Source organism: Equus caballus, chromosome 7 (assembly GCF_041296265.1).
Source record: "Equus caballus isolate H_3958 breed thoroughbred chromosome 7, TB-T2T, whole genome shotgun sequence".
Taxonomy (NCBI): Eukaryota; Metazoa; Chordata; class Mammalia; order Perissodactyla; family Equidae; genus Equus; species Equus caballus.
This window is the reverse complement of record NC_091690.1, coordinates 99,516,084-99,534,323: the sequence shown is the minus strand read 5'-3', so window position 1 is coordinate 99,534,323 and position 18,240 is coordinate 99,516,084. Positions and strand designations below refer to the sequence as shown.

General features: G+C 39.5%; 1 protein-coding gene across 5 annotated transcripts in view; it reads left to right on the top strand.

Annotated features, from left to right (window-relative positions):
* The window catches only part of DCDC1 (doublecortin domain containing 1), a 444,094-nt gene that overhangs the window by 51,920 nt on the left and 373,934 nt on the right, over positions 1–18,240 (top strand). For all 5 annotated transcript variants that reach the window (XM_070274958.1, XM_023646546.2, XM_070274959.1 and 2 more), the window contains one exon: positions 6,089–6,294. In XM_070274958.1, coding sequence (XP_070131059.1) covers positions 6,089–6,294 — 206 coding nt within the window. The remainder of the gene's footprint in view (positions 1–6,088; positions 6,295–18,240) is intronic.

Genomic DNA, 18,240 nt, shown 5'->3' with positions numbered 1-18,240 from the left:
AAAAGAGCATGGTGTGTGCCAACAGCTTATTTACCCTCCCCTGCGCCTCTGTGGAGGGACGTCCTCTCAAACTCCCCTACTGCAGTGGTTCTCACCTGGGGGTAACTCTGACTCCTGGGGAACATCTGGCAATGTCTGGAGACATTTTTGGTTTTCCCACCTGGGAAGGTGCTACTGGTATCTAGCGGGTAGGGGCAGGGATGCTGCTAAACACTCCCCAACGCACAGGCTGGCCGCACAACTGAGACATGTCAGTACTTGCCCAGGTTGAGAAACCTTGCTCGACTGCGTCAGACTGTTCTGACTGACAGTAGACACAAAGGTTTGTAAACAGTCGCGGTAGTTTTCATAAGGACATTCCGACCAAAATATAGGCACTAAGGGCAACTGCTCTTTAGATGGTGCTGAAGTGGGACTGTGGGAAAGTATTAAGGAGCATGGGAAATCCAGTCATTTTAAATTAGGGGGCTTCTTTTGTTGCTTTCTCGGCACTTGTCATGGGTAAGATAGCAGCTCGGGGGGCATCCAGCTGGGTCTGACCTCTGACCCACTTAATGGATGTATGAGACAGATGTCGCTGCTTAATTTCTCCAGCTCTCGCTTTTCTCATCTGTAAAGTGGAGATGAGAATAGCACCCACTTCCTCAGGTTGTGAGGATAAACGAGTTAGTGTACATAAAGCCCTCAACACACTGCTGTCTGTGCGCTAAGTTCTTGAGGAAAATGGCGAGGCGGTAATAACACCACCAGCATGTACTGTAGCATGTTTGCAGTAAGTGTCCTGTCTCTGGAAATCCCTGTCATCCACACAGCAGGTGAGGGAATTGCTCTGACTATTCCCATTTTTCAGATAAGAAAATGAAGGCTAATGAGATTGGCTGGTTTTCCAAGGTTGCAGAGTCAGTAAGAGGCAAAGTGAAGATGCAGATCTGGGGAGTGTGGCTCTGGCGCCCGTGCTCTTGACCTTCGGCTCTGGTGCCTCTCTAGTAATTAGGAATACCTTAGTCCCAGTAGTGTCATTCGTTAGGCTCCCTGACAGGCTGGTTTAAAAATCTTGAGTGTAAATATTTCCAGTAGTCTTTCCATGTTTATCAATAGTAACAAAATTCTGGAAAGTGAGGGTACCTTTAAAAAACTAATTTAAGTTACAAATGATATTTTCAAATTTACCTTACATGGTTTTTCTAGATCCATTCAGAATTCTTTCAGAAAACCTATTTGGAACTTCAGAAATGTGATCTTTTTTTATTTTAGACTGCCTATTTTTTCAAGTAGGTAAAGTCTTTAGATGTTCTCAGGTCATGGAATTATGAATATGTCCTTAATTCATTCATCACTTATTGACCACATACTCCACGCACAGAGTGAGTGCTGTGTGTTCAGCCAAGTGAGCACACAATGATGGCGCAAGGGGGTAAGGTCAGCGGCAGACATCTTCACAAAGAGCACAAAGCAGGGTGTCCAAGCTGGAAAAGACCTCGGAGAGATGACCCCGACTGAGTCTTGAGGCGTCTGTAAGACGCTACCTTCAGTGTGCTCCGAGCTCGTTCCAGTCGGCTCCACTCCTTCTAGACCTTCGTTTGCTAAGAAGTTCTTGGCAGGTTTTTTTCCTTTCCTGAAGAAATTCTTTGTCGCTATGGTCATCCATGACCATCCAGGTGGTATGTCCATCATACTTAAGTTCACACTGGGGAGAGTTAAGGAATAAAGATGGTAGGTACATACACTCAGGCAATAAAGTTTATTTTGCATCATTGGTATGTTATGGAAAGTTACATAAAATTGAATTTCTATCAATTGAACATTTAAATGCATGGGTTAGCATTTACTAGTTAACATCTAGTAACTATTCCATGTGTAGTGAACTTGACTATACCCTGGAGCAAAGAAGAAATACCTACCTTCCAAGGGCTTAAGTATGAGAGCAGAAATAGGATATACACTAATAAAACATTTACATAATAATTCCAGAAAGTGTACGCTCTTTCCTTAGCACCTGCCACAGTGCCTGTCACGTGGTAGATCCTCAAATATTATTGAGTGAATGAATGTATTGGTGGGTGGTACAGGCTGCCAGTGGTCTAAGGATTTAGAGAGATGGCAGGTCATCTTGGGGTAGACCAATGAGGGAAGATCTTAAATTGGATCTTGAGAAGGACTTGAGTGAATGGGTGAAGGATGGGGTTAAAAATGAACTTGTGTGCTCGAGGGATGAAGAAGATTGACTTATGTAGAGTAATGCTTTAATCTACGGTGAGATAAAATCAGGAAGTTTGGGTAGGGTCAAGATTGTCGGCAGACCCTTCTGGTAGACATACATTTAAGGGAAGGGACTGTGTCTTTTTCATGTTCCTTGCACAGGGTCTGGCACATAGAATGGGCTCAATAAGTATTTGTTGGCTGACTAATTGACTGACTGACTAGTGGAAACCTTCGAATGGCAGCTCCCATGACGTTCCCTTCAGCTGTGATGTCTTAGGAACCATGGCTATGACTGGGGGCTGGGATGTCAGCTGCGGGGAGGAGGGTCCAGTGGTCTGGGAGCTCTCGCAGCCGGAGGAGAGGATGGAGGGTCCCGCTGGGAATGGAGAGGAATGGTGCTTTCAAGGGAGAGTGGCTGAAGCCTAGGTTCCCCTTCTCTGTCCAGAAGCAGAGCCTGAGATGGGCTGCAAGGGACTGAGTGAGGGAACACTCTCAGGTGAGGCCCTGAAGGAGTGAGGGAAGCAGCACCGCGCACAGGAGGACGCTGGCCAGGTGCTGTGTTCAGGGGAAGTCTAGCCCGTCTGGAGTGGGAGGCACACCAGAGCTGCCCCTCCAGGGCGAGGAGATTGGCCTCATGTCCCGCCGTCAGTCAGTGGCCACGGGCCGGCCACCAGGAAGGAGGGAAGAGATCTTCACCTCACAGACACTTCCTGACTAGGTGACTGGTTCCTTTTAGCCAACGGCAGCTCTTGGCAGAAGGGTCTGCTGTGAGGTGTCAGCCACCAGGAGCCTTGATGAGTGGACACCCAATAAATTTCATTGAATGAATAAGCAATTGGTGGGAGAGAGGTGAATAGGAGGTACGGGTTTGAACTTTCCCTGAGATAGTGGGTGGCTGTGAAAGAAGGGGGACACTGACAGAAAGGAGGAATGGGGAGGATGCGTCAGCCTGCGCAGAAAGTTGGGAAATTTTGCTTCAGACACATTGAACTTGAGGTCATGGCAGAAAGTGTACGGCAGAGACACAACACTATAGTGATGAGGAGCACAGTTTCTAGAACCAAATTCATATCCCAGAACCACCACCTACAAGCTGCAGGATCTTGGGCAGGTTATTTAATCTCTCTGTGCCTCAGTTTCCTCACCTGTAAATGAGGATCATGATATTGTCTACCTCTTAAAGTGTTGAGAGGACTAAATGAGTTAATACCTATAAATCATGTAAAACAGTGTCTGGCTAATCGTAAGCATTATGTGTAGTGGGCTTTAAGGCATTCTGCATAGAGAAGAGAAAGCTAAGGCCAAACTGGGGCTCGCGACCCCACGGAACTTGGAGGCACTCACTCGGGCTGTAGCCTTTCTTGGTGAGAGTCTCTAAACCTGGGCCCTGCAACACTTCCTGCCAGCCGTGGCGGGCTGGCTTCTCGCTGTGGCTGATCTCTGGCTCGTCTCACTGTTCTTCAGCTGCTTTTCAGTCTTTCCTGTCACTTAATAACCAACACCCTGCAGTCAAGCCTCTGCTCAGACACCCACACGGATTCCGTTTCTCTGGTTGGACTCTGAGCTCAGCTCTAGGGCTCCCTAATGAGCACAGGACTTCAGGGATGGGGGGAGAAGCCAGCATTCGGGGAGTGACTTCACTGTGTTAGGTACGTTTCCACGTGAGACGTGGAGGCCTCATCAGGTGGTGGAGTGGCGCCCACTACACACTCTGTAGATGAGAAGCCAGACGGGCGGGGAGGCATAACTCGTCTAGGGTCACCAAGTAATGGAGCTCAGATTCAAACCTAGTTTGAAGGTTTATACCCTTTCCACTAAGCAGAGCGTCTGAGCCAGAGGGCGTCCAGATGGCGGGTAGACTGCTTTCAAACTATAAGAATTTACTAACTTATTTTCCCAGCAAAAGATTTTTTTTTATTTTCAGAGAGATACTTACCATGTGTCTTCTTGCTTCTCCTCCTCCTCTTCTTGCTCCGTTTTATATTTATAGTGGTGAAATTCACATAACATAAAATTAATCATTCTAAAGTAAACAATTCAGTACCATTTAGCACATTCTCAATGTTGTGCAACCACCATTTGCTTCTATCTGGTTCCAAAACATTTCCATCATTTTGGAATATACCCCTCCCCATTCAGTTTTTCCCCATCAGCCCTCCACCCAGCCCCTGGCGGCCACCAGTCTTCATTCTGTTTCTGTGGATTTGCGTATTCTGGATATTTCATATAAATGGAATTAAACAACATGTCGCCTTTTATGTCTGGCTTCTTTCACTCAGCATAATGTTTTGAGGTTCGTCCACACAGTAGCATGTGTCAGTCCTTCATTCCTTTTAGTGCTGAGTAAGATTCCACTGCCTGGATATTCCACGATTGCTTTATCCATTTATACGTTGCTGGGCATTTGATTTCTACCTTTTGGCTTTTGTGAATTGTGCTGCTATGAACATGCGTGTACATCTATTTATTTGAGTACTTATTTTCAATTCTTGGAGGTTTACATGAACTTGTTAACTTGTAGCTGATTTTCTGATTCTAATTCCTATCAATTTCAGATTTATAAAGTGACAAAATACAGTAACTAATTTCTGTAAAAATAGTTTTCTTTTCTTGGAGACTTAATCATATCTATAATCTTCTAGTTTTAATTTATTCTGCAAGTTTCGCTCATATTTTTGCCCACTGCATATGTGTGTGTGTGCATGTATGTGTGTGTGAGTGGGTACATGAGAGAGAAAGAGAAAGGGAAGGTTTTTGCTTTTCTGAGCGTTTAATCTAGCCATTCTGGGACTTGAAGGTCATTTACAACCACTGGCTCAGGTTTCTTATCGATACTAGCAGATTTTATGTAAAGTACCATTTCTAGGTCAAACAGCCCATGCTTCTTTCAAGGTAAGTGCTGGTAGAGAAGGGTTATTTGGAAATTTGGGCAGACAAATAAATGCCACTATTTTCAGTTATGTGCAAATAAAATTTTTTTTCTCTCATTAGGACGAATAAAGAGAAGATGAGGGAGGGATCCTTGTATTTTTGTAATTTATATGAAAAGAAAATATAATTTAAAATAAATTCAATGCAGAAATAAAATAAATAACTGAGGTGCAAATTATTTATTTATGAAATGGAACCCCTTGGAAAGAGAAGAATGCTGACAGCCACTTAGTATGCGGTGTGTTAACCCCTGTTCCTACCCTTACATGTTCAAAGTCAGACGGAGTAATTTAGTTGCATTCCCATTAATATTAGTGGGAATTTTGAAACACAACTTCCTGCACACATCTTTGAAAATGTATAGGTTAAAGTAAACTGTTAATGAAAAGCTGGTTTTCATTTTTAGTGAAGTAGTTTGAACGTCTCACCAAAGATGTCCTAGAAGGCACCTTCGTTCCAGTCTCAGGAGAAGAATTATGTATAAGGTTACTTTTTGGAGGTTGTCATCTTTAAAGCAACATGGATAATAAATCATGCTTTTTTAAATAGGGTTTTCCGACCCTAAAGAACACGAGAGTTAGGACCCATGTTGTTTATAGTGAGCAAAGGACCTTGGGCTCTTTCGATGGACCCTTTAAGCCCAGTGCTCTGATCAGGGATAGAGGCACACTAAGGTGAGTTTTAATTAGGACTAAATTGTGGTATTACTCTTTCATACCCTGAACATCTGTTCCCTTCAGAAATGATGATTTATGCGGGCTATCAGAGCAGACAGCTTGCTACAGCTTATGTCACGGTTAGTGGGAAGCTGGTGGTAGCATTTCAGAAAACCAGCATCTAAGTGGAGACTGGCCAGTATGTATGATATAGGTAATCAGGGGAGGGGAAGCAGGATGTGTCCATTTTTAATTTTGAAGCCAAATATTGACTTGACTTAAAAAAAATTCTCTTCTAGACCATCTGTTGTTAATGAAGAAAGTAACTTGGACAATGAATGGGGTGATGCTTCCTACTGATGTCAAAAGACAGAAAACCAAGCCTGTTCTTTCCATTAGAATGAAGAAACTTACTGAGAAGACCTCAGTCCGAATTCTGTTCTTTAAGAATGGGATGGGGCAAGATGGGCATGAGATTACAGTGGAAAAGGAAACAATGAGGAAGGTAATTTTGTATTAAATATTGAAGTATAAATGAAATTTCAAAGTTTTTATGGCTTTTGAAGTGTGTTGTTTTTTCCTTCTAGCTCTCAATGTCAACTAATAAACTGAAATATGAGGAAGGCATCATATAGAAGGCGAAAATTCAGCTATTTAGAAGTATGCTCATTGTACTAACAACAAAAATGACCTTAGTAAAGCAGCAATATTTCAGGAAATTATTTGGCTAACATAGTTGCCCATTTACCTAGGTAAAAGTCATTTACACTTAGGGAAACATTCTGGTTGTTACAATATTTTATAAGATATTTAGATTGAAGCCAGTCTAACCTAGTTTCAAACCTCAAATCTGCCCCTTTTCATTTTGAATAGCAGTAAGACCTAGAAGCACCCTTGCTCCTCAAAAGAATAAGTAAAGTCTGAAATAACTGAGATTCACTTTAAAAGGATCCATGTACATTTTTAAAAGCAAATCTGGATGAGCCTAAGAAAAATCATGTAACAATCAAGCAAACTTTAAAAAACAAATTTTAAAGTATTACTTGTCATATAAATGCATTTTTTAGAAGGTGCTTGTACTTCCCAGATCATCTTTGATATTAAAAAAATATGGAGAAACTAATGGAAATTAAAAAAAGAAGTTTTTAAAGATGAGGATTTTTCAGCCAATCTTAAAGCAATCTAATAATAATAATAATAACTAAAATTTATTCAATATGTACTAGAGAGACAGTAAAACATAGTCAAACTGTCCAGGTTTTAATCCTGGCTTTGTCATCACTGTCCGTAAGACATCGGACAACTTAGCTTCTCTGAGCCTCAATTTCTTCCCCTAAAAAATGGGAATGACAAACATGAGGTTCCATGTGATGTTATGTTGGGAATACAATGCTTGGCACTTGAAGGTTCCTAGTAAATATTTGCCATTTTTATCTTTAGGACTCATAAATACACATCTAATAGTTAGAAATTATTTTTCTTATTAATGGGAAACATTTATTATGAAATAAAGATAAATGTAAGTCATTTTGTTATGCCAGACTATTTTCAAAAAAATATTGCTTGAAACAGGTGAATAGTTGACTAGATATTGGAAATTTTTATCAAAATATCTATTTCCTCATTTACTTCTTTTTGTGTAACAAAGAGCATTACTGAGGAGCTGGGAACATAACGAGCATTACTGAGGAGCTGGGAAGTCAGATTTTATTTCCTTCTTATCTGCAGATTTGGATTATGAGTAAAACAAAGGATATTACACACACCGAGCAAATTGCTAAGGCAAGTTGTAGCATCTTCCCTGGAGATTTTGAAAAATAGAGAAAATGGAAATATCTCTTGGATTGTTAAAATGCAGTCATTCCTGGAGATGGAAGCTAGATTAGATAACCTCTTGAGTTCACTTCAGTTCAATCTCTGTAATTCTGTGCCTTGGTGGTAAAATTCGGGTTATAGTCACCCTTTCAGATTACATGTTCTTAGATGAAAGGTTGAGTGTAAATAAAGAGATCACTGCTGCTTTGCTTTTTGACTCTAGAGAGCAGTTTACTTAAAACTGGATGATCAAGGAATTCTTCAGCTTATTATTTTTTCTTCTTACAACTTGTAGAATTTAAAGAACCTTCACAATTTATAAAACTCGGATAGGACATGATTCAGTAATAAATGTTTTTATAAATATGTGTCTAAATATCACTTTTAAGAATGAGGTAGGGGGCCAGCCCTGTGGCCAAGTGGTTAAGTTCACGTGCTCCGCTGTGGCGGCCCAGGGTTTCCCTGGTTCAGATCCTGGGCGCGGACATGGCGCCGCTCATCAGGCCACTTTGAGGCGGTGTCCCACATGCCACAACTAGAAGAACTTGCAACTAAAATATACAACTATGTGCTGGCAGGGATTTGGGAGATAAAGCCGGAAAAAAAAAAAAAAAGATTGGCCACAGTTGTTAGCTCAGGTGCCAATTTAAAAAAAAAAAAAAGAATGAGGTAAAGGAGAGGAGGTAACAGAACTGGTCTTGGGTGTCAACAGCACTTTCTGTAGGGAAAAAAATAAGGCTAGCTAATTATTTTGTAGATAAAATTTAAATTTTGAAAACCCTTTTGATAATCACAGGATAATGCTCTATTTGTAGATTAAATACCAAGTCAGTTATAGGAATAAAAAGGTGACAGTCATAGAAGAAGCAAATAATGTTTTCTTTTATGATAAAGCCTTAGGAATGTCTGGGACTAATAGGTATTTTTAGATTATTCCTAAGAAGTATGAAACCTCAGTAGAGTGTAAAGGACTGTAATATGGGGGCGATGACGGCAGTGGAGGAAGAGTTATAGGTGGTAAAATGGGGCAGTTAAAGCATGGAAGTCCTTTCTGGGCTCAGAATGGAGCCGGGGGAAACAGCTGCATTTCAGTCGTAAGGACAAAATCAAAAGGATATCCACTCATTTATTTTAGGAAGTTAAGTGATTAAGAAGTTTGAGATGAGGGCCAAAGTGATATAATTCTTTGCTAAACTCTAGAATACCAGAACTGTGACCCGTGCCTTGGAAACTTGAATCAGATGGCTTTAACTTTTACTTGGTGTGGTTTCAGTAACCACACAGCACCTGCTGCTGTGGAATGGGCTCAACATATATGTCCATGGGTTGAAAAGGTATTAAGAAAAATTTGTGGACACAAGATGCAAAGTAATTGGAAAGTGAAAAATGTCTGCTCCGGACACAAATTTTTAGGGTCAGCATTGTGGTGGATAAGTTTGATTTTCCCAATTATCTCTTGATTCATTGTCAGAGAAGTGGTATTAAGCTGTGTTGATTCTTATATTATCCAGGATAGCATCTCCTTTATAAGAAATCTTTATTTTTTTCTTAGCTGTTAATAATGATATCTTATTTGTTTTTTGCTTGGCTGTCTATATACTATCACTAATGGCATGAGATTACAATGGTGAAGAAAATGATGGAAAAGAGAATAAAATGCATGAAACAATGAAAAAGATCTGTCTCCTCAGTCCGGTTTGAATTGATTGTTCTCTGTGACCTCTGTCTGCCCTCGGACCTCCCTTCACCATCCACCTGGGGATTATCTTTCCCTCTCTCCTGTTGGATCCCTCACTCCTAGTTCCCTACTCTTCCTCTGTCTTTGTTTACTCTATTGTGCACATATTCCAGTGGCTTTCTGAGAAGGAGACCATAGGGGTAAATGTGTTGAGATTGTGGGAAATCCTTCTTTCCTCTAAATATTAATGCTCCCTTGTGTCTTGTTTCCAGTGTTGCTCTTGAGAACTCAGATACCGTAATGATTCCTCATCCTTTGTAGGTGACTTGCTTTTAATTTTTCCTCTCTGAAATCATTTAGAATCATCTCTTTGTTCCCAGGGCTCAGAAGTTCTTTTCAAGATGTGCTGGATACACAGCATGACTTTTCAGTCTGAAAAGTCTCATCCTTCTCTTTTGAGAAATTTTGTTGAACTTTTTCTTTGATATCTTTTTTCTCTACTTTTTCAGTTCTGACTTTAGGGAACTCCTCCTCTTATGTGTTGGTTTTTCTAAATGAACTTCTGCTTTTCTTGTGGGGAGATTTCCTTATCTTTACCTTCAATCCAACGAGTCCATTGCCTCTGCTCCCCGCACTTGCTCTGTTTTCTCTGAGTATTTGTGTTGTTGTTGTTTCTGGTCTTTCATGTTTTGGGCTTTTCTCCAAGATGAGTTAGCCTTCCCTCGGTGTTTAAAAGTGAAGAGCTGAGACTTGACTGAAGAGCTCCTGGGCACAGGTGTGTCTTACTGACGGAGGGGTTTCATCGGCAAGTGTTTTGACTAGGCGTGTCCTTTTTGGGAGGTCCCTAATTGTCAGTGTGTGTCTTTTCTCTGGAGCTAATCAGTTTCTCCAGATAGAATCTGCCAATTTGAGCAGTTTAGTGGAGAAGGGGGCTAAGAGTGCACTTTCAGTCTGTTGGTTTTCATTCAGTTCCCCTCTTTTCAGTCAGGTACCCTCAGCCTCCACTCTGCCTGGTCCTCTGACTCCACAGTCCTCTGGATGAGCCCCTCCGAAGCTCCCATCTTCTGTTCGGACGGCAGAAGTACAGCTGCCTGAGTGCTTGGTGTTGGGAGGGGCTCTCTGGGTTTAACTGCTTTTTATAGAAATAGTCAACTTTGGGGCCGGCCTGGTGATGCAGTGGTTTACTTCGTGCACTCTGCTTAGGCTGCCCTGGGTTCGCCAGTTTGGATCCCGGGCATGGACCCATGCACCGCTTATCAAGCCATGTTGTGGTGGAGTCCCACATACAAAATAGAGGAAGATGGGCACAGATGTTAGCTCAGGGCATCTTCCTCAGCAAAAAGAGGAAGATTGGCAGCAGATGTTAGCTCAGGGCTTATCTTCCTCAAAAAAGAAAACAAAAGAAAAAGAATAGTCAACTTGTTTTAGCCCTACTTCTTAAACGTACCTGAAGGCTCAAATTTCTGAGCCTTTCTGCAGTTCTGCAATACAGAGCAAGTTTACTTCTATTAGCTTAAGTTTCAACATTTCTGGTCTGTTAAATTATTTACCACTTAATTATCTTTCTTTTGGCTTCCAGAATTTTTGTTATTGTTATCTCCTTTTTGATTCTCTCTTTTTAAATGGCAAGTGTCAATCTTTTATTTAACATTGATAAAGCTGGGGTTTTTTAGATGAAAAGATAATTCTAATATCCTTTTCCTACCCCAGTGGATTGTTTTACCCAGTTGCTTGGGGTTTGTACATCCCACTTTGGAAAACATAGTTTCAAGCTACGTGTATGAGAACAGGATGCTTCCTTCTGTCATCTGGAAGGACTATATGCTCATAGGCAAGGAGCCTGCAACATTTCTCAAAGCATGGGCCACACAGCGCCTGCGTCAGAATCGTCTGGACTATGTGTTAAAAATTCAGACTTCCAGGCCCCACCCCAGGCCTGTTGAATTAAGAATCTCTTGAGTGTGGGGCCTGGGGATCTGACTCTCAACAAATGTCTCCAGATAATTCATAGCCCCACTAAAGTTTGAGAATTTTTGTTCTGATGTTCTAAAACTTCAAACTTCCTAATTAATGGAAATCTTCACAGTCTCGTTTGTTCTCCTGTACTTCTCATGTGGTTCAAGAGAAAGGAAATGAGTTGTGTGACAGAGAAAACAGGTTATGGGAGAGAGATCACTGGTTGCTAGGTTAGAACTAGCAGAGCGAGCTCAGAAACCAGGAAGGGTCTGCATGTTAGCAGGAAGGGAGTCATCTGACTTAGAAAAAATAAATATTCCCTTAATATTTGTATGTAGACATATTTCATTGTAATGACCTTCTCTGTTATTACTGAAAAACCATGTAAATATTGAGGGAATTACTCATATATCACTGTCAAGGTGTAAATAAATAGTAGACTATGAGATGCCTTAAACCAGAGGAAAATCCAGACTTCTATGATAGTCATCATTTGTTAATTTGAAAAATAGCTCAATAAGCCTAAACAAAAAAAAAAGCTTATAGGAAAATTTTCAAGTTTAAGAAAGTCCCAATTCAATTGAAAAAAAATGCAACATGTATAGTATGATTATGATGTTCACATGCCAATCAGCAACTATAACAGCAATGATTTTCCCAACAGTGCAGGTGAAAGAATTGAGAACATGTTAAGAGATTCAGAAGAGAGCACCTGGAGTAACAAAGTTTGATTAAGGATGCTCAACATAGATTCCGACAGGGGAGGTCATGCATGATTATTTATGTTGCAAGTTCTTTAAAGAGCTTTTTATGATATATGAGAAAAAGCCCTTTGATACTGTTATCATTTTAAAAATTAGTCTAATGTTCACACCAGGGATTAATATCAGATTAAAAAATAAGAAACCAGATTTTTAAAAGTATGGAATTTGATAATATAGTTTACTCTCAAAAGGTCATGGATTAGCCAATTGTCTTCTATTCATTTAATGGGAATTTTAGGGTTATACAATTAGATTATTTCAGAATATTATAAGCAATTATTCAGTAGTCAGAATTTTTTTTTCTTGACTGAAGTCATAAGGAAGAAAACATGTAGATTTCCTTAGCTGAAAGAAGACGCATGAGAATTTTCAGTCTAAAGATTTATGTACTTTACGGATGGTAGTTAGGGCAGAGCTTTACGTCAGGCCTTACTGCCCCCAAACAGTTGAGACGTAAGCATGATATTAAATCTGAAAGGTAAAATTTACTTTTGTTCTTTTATTAAAATTATCTTATAGTTTTTATATTTACATTTTATATTTTTAATATTTTTTAATTTTTAAGAACCTATAACAATAATGGCTAAATTGAAGGTTTTATTAAATTAATTTCCATACATATCTTCCCATTAAAGTGTCTTTGATGAACTTTGTCTAATTTGGGGACGTTAGAACCACAAAATTTTATGAAATCATTTGATTAAGCAACTCAGAAAACTGAAACGTATGGAAGTTAACCACCATAGCCAAAGTGGATCAACTGGAATAGCTAGGACTAGAATCCATTTTCTGAGTTGAAGAACAATATTTTTTTCATTATGTGAAACTGCCACAAATACTCTTTTTCTTATGGTTTTTTTTTTTTTTTAAGAAGAAGATTAGCCCTGAGCTAACTGCTGCCAATCCTCCTCTTTTTGCTGAGGAAGACTGGCCCTGAGGTAACATCTTCCTCTAGTTATATGTCGGACGCCTACCACAGCATGGCTTGCCAAGCGGTGCCATGTCCGCACCCGGAATCCAAACTGGCGAGCCGTGAGCTGCCGAAGCAGAACATGCACGCTTAACCACTGTGCCACCAGGCCGGCCCCTATGTTTTAATTCCTATGTGTCCTCACTTAGAAATTAGTTAAAATAACCATTAAAGAAAATATGAGGCATCCGTTTACAGTCATAACACAATAACTAGTATCAGACTAGCATCCCATTTTAGACAACTGGAACCTGAACAAAGTGTCTGAGACAGCTATTTTTAGACATTAGGCAGTGAGAAGCACCGTACTATAATGCCTGAGAGAAGAGGACAAGTTCAAGTGAGTCCTACAATTTGCCCCATCTTTATACACCTGCGGGTGATTTTCAGACTGTGGTGTAGGGAGACAGAATCCAAGAAAAACACAGCAGTCTCCACAAGCTGAAGAGAAAGACATCAAAATTCTGGGAGGCTGAAATGGCCGGAATTTACCAGAAAATGCCATAAATGAGGGAGCTCTTTGAAGAATAATTTCTAAAATTTACCTAGAGGTCCCCTTGTGTCTTTGGCTGAGTATTAAGTTGCTCCTCCACGGGCCTGGCACAAACAGCTACCAGGGAAAGGACAGCTGACAGGGATGTAAAAAGGAAATAGCTCTGTGCATATGCACAGAGTAGGGGTGTTTGGGACAACACTGAGAGTAAGCTCAGGGTGGGGGACATTTAGTTGTGACCAGTCAGAGGGAAGGGGTTTTGTGGAACATGTGGGGAATTCATGACGATCCCAGAAAAGGTAATCATTATCATGGAGAAAAGTCAATCAATAGAAACAGATCCCCAGATAGAGTTAACAGTAAAGGGCATTTCAGAAGCTGCTCTAAATGTATTCAAGGAATTAAAGAAAAACATGAATATAATGTGAAGAGAAATGGACACTAAAAATGAACCATGGAAGTAGTAGACCTGAAAAATACAATGTGTAAAATGAAAAAAAAAAATACTGAATGGATTTAACAGCAGATTAGACATTAGAAAGAAAAGATCAGTGAACTTCAAGACAGGGCAATAAAAACTATCCAAACCGAAGTATAGAGAAGAAAAAGGGAAAGTCTGAACAAAGGCCTGAGTGTCAGTAGTTGGTGAGATTAATGTCAAGCAGTCTAATAGATGCATATTTGCAGCCCTAGAAAGCCTGGGGAGAGGGTGAATATATTTGAAGAAATAACGGCCAAAATTTTTTCTGAGTTCATGAAAAATATCAAACCACAGGTCCAAGAAGCTCACTGAAAGCTCAAGAAATGCAAAGGAATTAGAATAGCCAAATTTGAAGGACTTGCACTACCTGATTTCAGCATTTTTTAAAGCTGAAATAATCAAGAGAGAATGGTATTGGCATGAGGAGACACATAAAGAGCAATGGAAGAAAACCGTTCAGAAATAGACCCACACATATAGGGGCAAATTCTTCTTGATAATTCAATGGGGAAAAGATAGTGTTTTTGACAAATATTGCTGAAAATTGAATATCTGTGTGATAAGAAATTACCTCCATCCCTATCTCATACCATCACTAAACTTAATTTGAAAATTGACTCTAGATCTAATCATAACAAAGTAAAACTATAATAGTTCTGAGAGAAAACATAGGAGAAAATTTTTACAATCTTGTGGTAGGCAAAGATTTCTTAGATAGGACTAAAGAGTATGAACTAAAACAAAACAACAAAACAAAAAGGATTAAATGTACCTTATCCAAGTTTTAAAAACGTCTGTTCCTCAAAAGACAGCATTAATAAAATGAAAAATCCAGCCACAGGCTGGGAGAAAATATTCAGGAAACACACATCTGACAAAAAACTTGTATTTAGAATATATGAAGATCTCTGACAACTCAATAGTAAGAAGACAAAAAATTAAAAAAAGTCAAAGAATTTGAACACTTTACTAAAAAAAGATGTAGAAATTGACCATAATCACATGAAAAGATGCTCAACATTATTAGTTATCAAAGAAATGCGAATTAAATCCACAATGAGTTACCAGTGCACACACATTAGAATGGCTAAAATTAAAAAGACTGACAACACTAAGTGTTGGTGAAAATCTGGAGTAAGTGGAAGTCTCCCAGATAGCTGATGAGAATGCAAAATGATGTAGGCACATTGCAAACCAGTTTGGCAGTTAAAAATACACTTATCACACAATCTAGCAACCTCGTTTCTAGGTATTTACCCAAGAGAAATAACATATGTCAACACAACACATTCTAGGTGAATGTTCAGCTTTATTCATAATAGCCCCAACTAGAAACCACCCAAAAGTCTATCAACCCGTGAATGGATAAACAAGTTGTGGTGTGTCCATACCAAAGAATAATCTTCAGCAATAAAAAGGAACAAATATTGTGGTAAACTAAAGAGGCCAGATATGAAATATTGCTGTATGATTCTATTTATACAAAGTCGTGGAACATATAAAACCTATCTCTAGTGACAGAAGGCAGTCAGTGGTGGCCTGGGGCCAGGGGCACTGAATGGTGATTGGGAAAGAGCATGAGGAATTTTGGAGAGTAAAGGAAATACTTTATGTCTTGACGGTAGTGGTGTTACACAGAGATATTTATCTACCTCTATTGAGCTGTACACTTAAAATAGGTACAGTTTATTTCATGTAAATTATACGTCAAAATAGTAGATTTAAAAAGCAAACAAAAATAACAATATGATTAAAATTATGAAAATTTAAAAGTAATCTGGGATATTTAATTTTTCTTAAGAAGAGATCAATTCAGAATAAAAACATCCAAGGAGTATGTATTAATAAATTACTTAGGAAATCTCTGCTGGTTATCTACTTCTCCTTCACATTTTGATGATAAAAAGCCAGAACACCTACATTTCAAATTCACAAGACATAATTCCTTTTTCAAACCATTGTCATGTTCATTACTAGTAAGAGCAAATAACTAGATTTGGCATGCATCCTATAGTCTACTTTTATGAGAATAAGACAAGTAACAGGCCAGTAAATTTATCTCCAGGATTAAGTCAGAAGAGTATCTTTAAGCTACTTAATAAGATGGATATAAATTCAGCCCAATCTCCTGGCATCTTCAGGTTAAAATAATGATCATAATCTTTATTATGAGTCATTATAAAAGGTTGGTCTTAGCAGAGAGGCATGCTAAGTGCATTTTATTACATTTTAATTCTTTGAAAATTCATAAGGTATTTGACAATCTTTCAGTTATCTCCCCAAAAATGTCTGTAAGAACAGATTTCCTTTCTCAAAATATTTATGGTCTGTAGTTCTCTTCTACTGAACAAGTACAATTAATTGCCGAAGGTGAAATATTTTTAGTAATGCAATGCATTAACTTCATTAATTATCCATTCATTTTCACAGTTTTCAGCTTGCTAAACTTCTTCTGGAATTCTTCTCTGGTGTCTTAATTAAATGATTTGCTTTTTAGGTTTCTATAGTGAATACTGATGTAGTCTATTTGTTGTACAAACACTCATTGAGTTGGCTGAAACAACCTTCCTCATCTAAGGAATCTGGGCCCCAAATTCTTTTCTCTGTCAGTTAGGATGACTTTAGCTGCAAATAATAGAGAATCCTGACTCAAACAGATTTAATCAAAAAAGAAGCAGGAAATTCAGAGGTAGGGCAGCTCCAAGTGTATTAGGACAGTATTCCAGTTATGTTCTCTATAATTTTATGGGTTTTGTGCTCTTTCATATGTTAGTAACAGGATGGCTGCTACACAGCCTGGTACAACTTTGTCCATCTCTTCCCTATGCCTAAAGAAGCCTTTCCCAGAAGCCCTTCCCCTTGTCGCATTGGCCAGAACTAGATTGTGTCCACCCCCAAAGCATTCACTGATGAGGGGCACGGGCTCACCTTAATTGACTTAGACCCATCCAGATGACTGCAGTCTTCCTGAGTCAAAAGGAGGAAGGGTGAACTCTTAACCCAAATCAGGGCAGCAAGGATGAGGTAGAGATGGATGCTGGGTGGGCAACCAAGAGTATTGCTGCAAAGATGAAGAGGTTTTCATAGGACAACACAGGGTTGGTGCTCTGGTATTAAAGAGAATTCGTTTTATTAGAAAATTTTTTTCTGGAATTACACATACTTTAGTTCTAGCATAATTTTGTAAAATTGGTCAGAAATTTTATTTGCTAGGTTTATCAGACTCTTAATAACAATATAAAATTCATGATGAAATGAGTTTAAATTAGACATATATTAGCTTTTCACTCATTCATTAATTCATATTTTTATGCCTCTTAACATTTGCCAAGCACCTGGATATAAGAATACATAAAAGCAGCCATGGTCTTCTTCTCATGGAGCTTTTAGTCTAGTGGTGGGGAAAGACATTTATAAAATGGTCGCATTATTGATTGTGGAGTAAGTGGCACAAGGAAATCTTCTGAGAAGAGAGAAGCAGGATTCATCTGAGTTCATACGGAGGATATTGAGGATGGTAACCTTTCAAACAGAGAGCACAGAATATGAAAAGACTGCATGGCAGAGTGAGTGGGGTGAATTCCATGAACTGAAAGGTCAGTATGTGAGAGACAGAGTGGCCTTTTAGGAGAGGTGACTGATTTTTGCTTGGCCCCCAGCCCCCACCCTGCCCCCACCATGAGAGCAGTGAGAAGTCATGAAAGGGGTTTTAGTTAGGAGTGGAAGAGTGGGTAACCTGATTTATGTTTTTGAATAGGTCACTTTGGTGCTCAGTGGAGACTTGATCATGTTTAATTGCCAGTGGAAAAATCTAGTTGAGAAGGAGAACTTGAATATACAAGAAATGGTGGATAACGTGTCCTGCTTTAAAAGTTGACAGCAAACGTGGTTCAAAGCATAGGGGGAGTATTGGCCTGAGATAGGAGCAGGGACTCCTGTAATAACTAGAGAGTAAAGGAGAGGATGGGGTACAAGTGGGGAGGCTTGTGGCTTTGGTAGCAGGAAGATGAGGCTTCAGTTTTCTCTCTGATGTAGGAAGTCATGCCATCTGCCAAAAATAAAGAGGGAAGTAGGGGAGAGGAGGCTGGGTGGAGACAAGCAGAGCAGAGATGGTTTGAAATATTCATTGTGTCAAGTGGAAGAGAGATTTGACCAAAGAAAGGAAGTAGAAGTGACCAGGCAATACTGAGGGACCATGGAGATTGGTGACCATGGATAATAGTAATGCTGATGTGTTCATTTGTGTGACTTTCTCCAAGAGCACCAGGCTTCTTGGTGTGCGCACAGAAAGTGG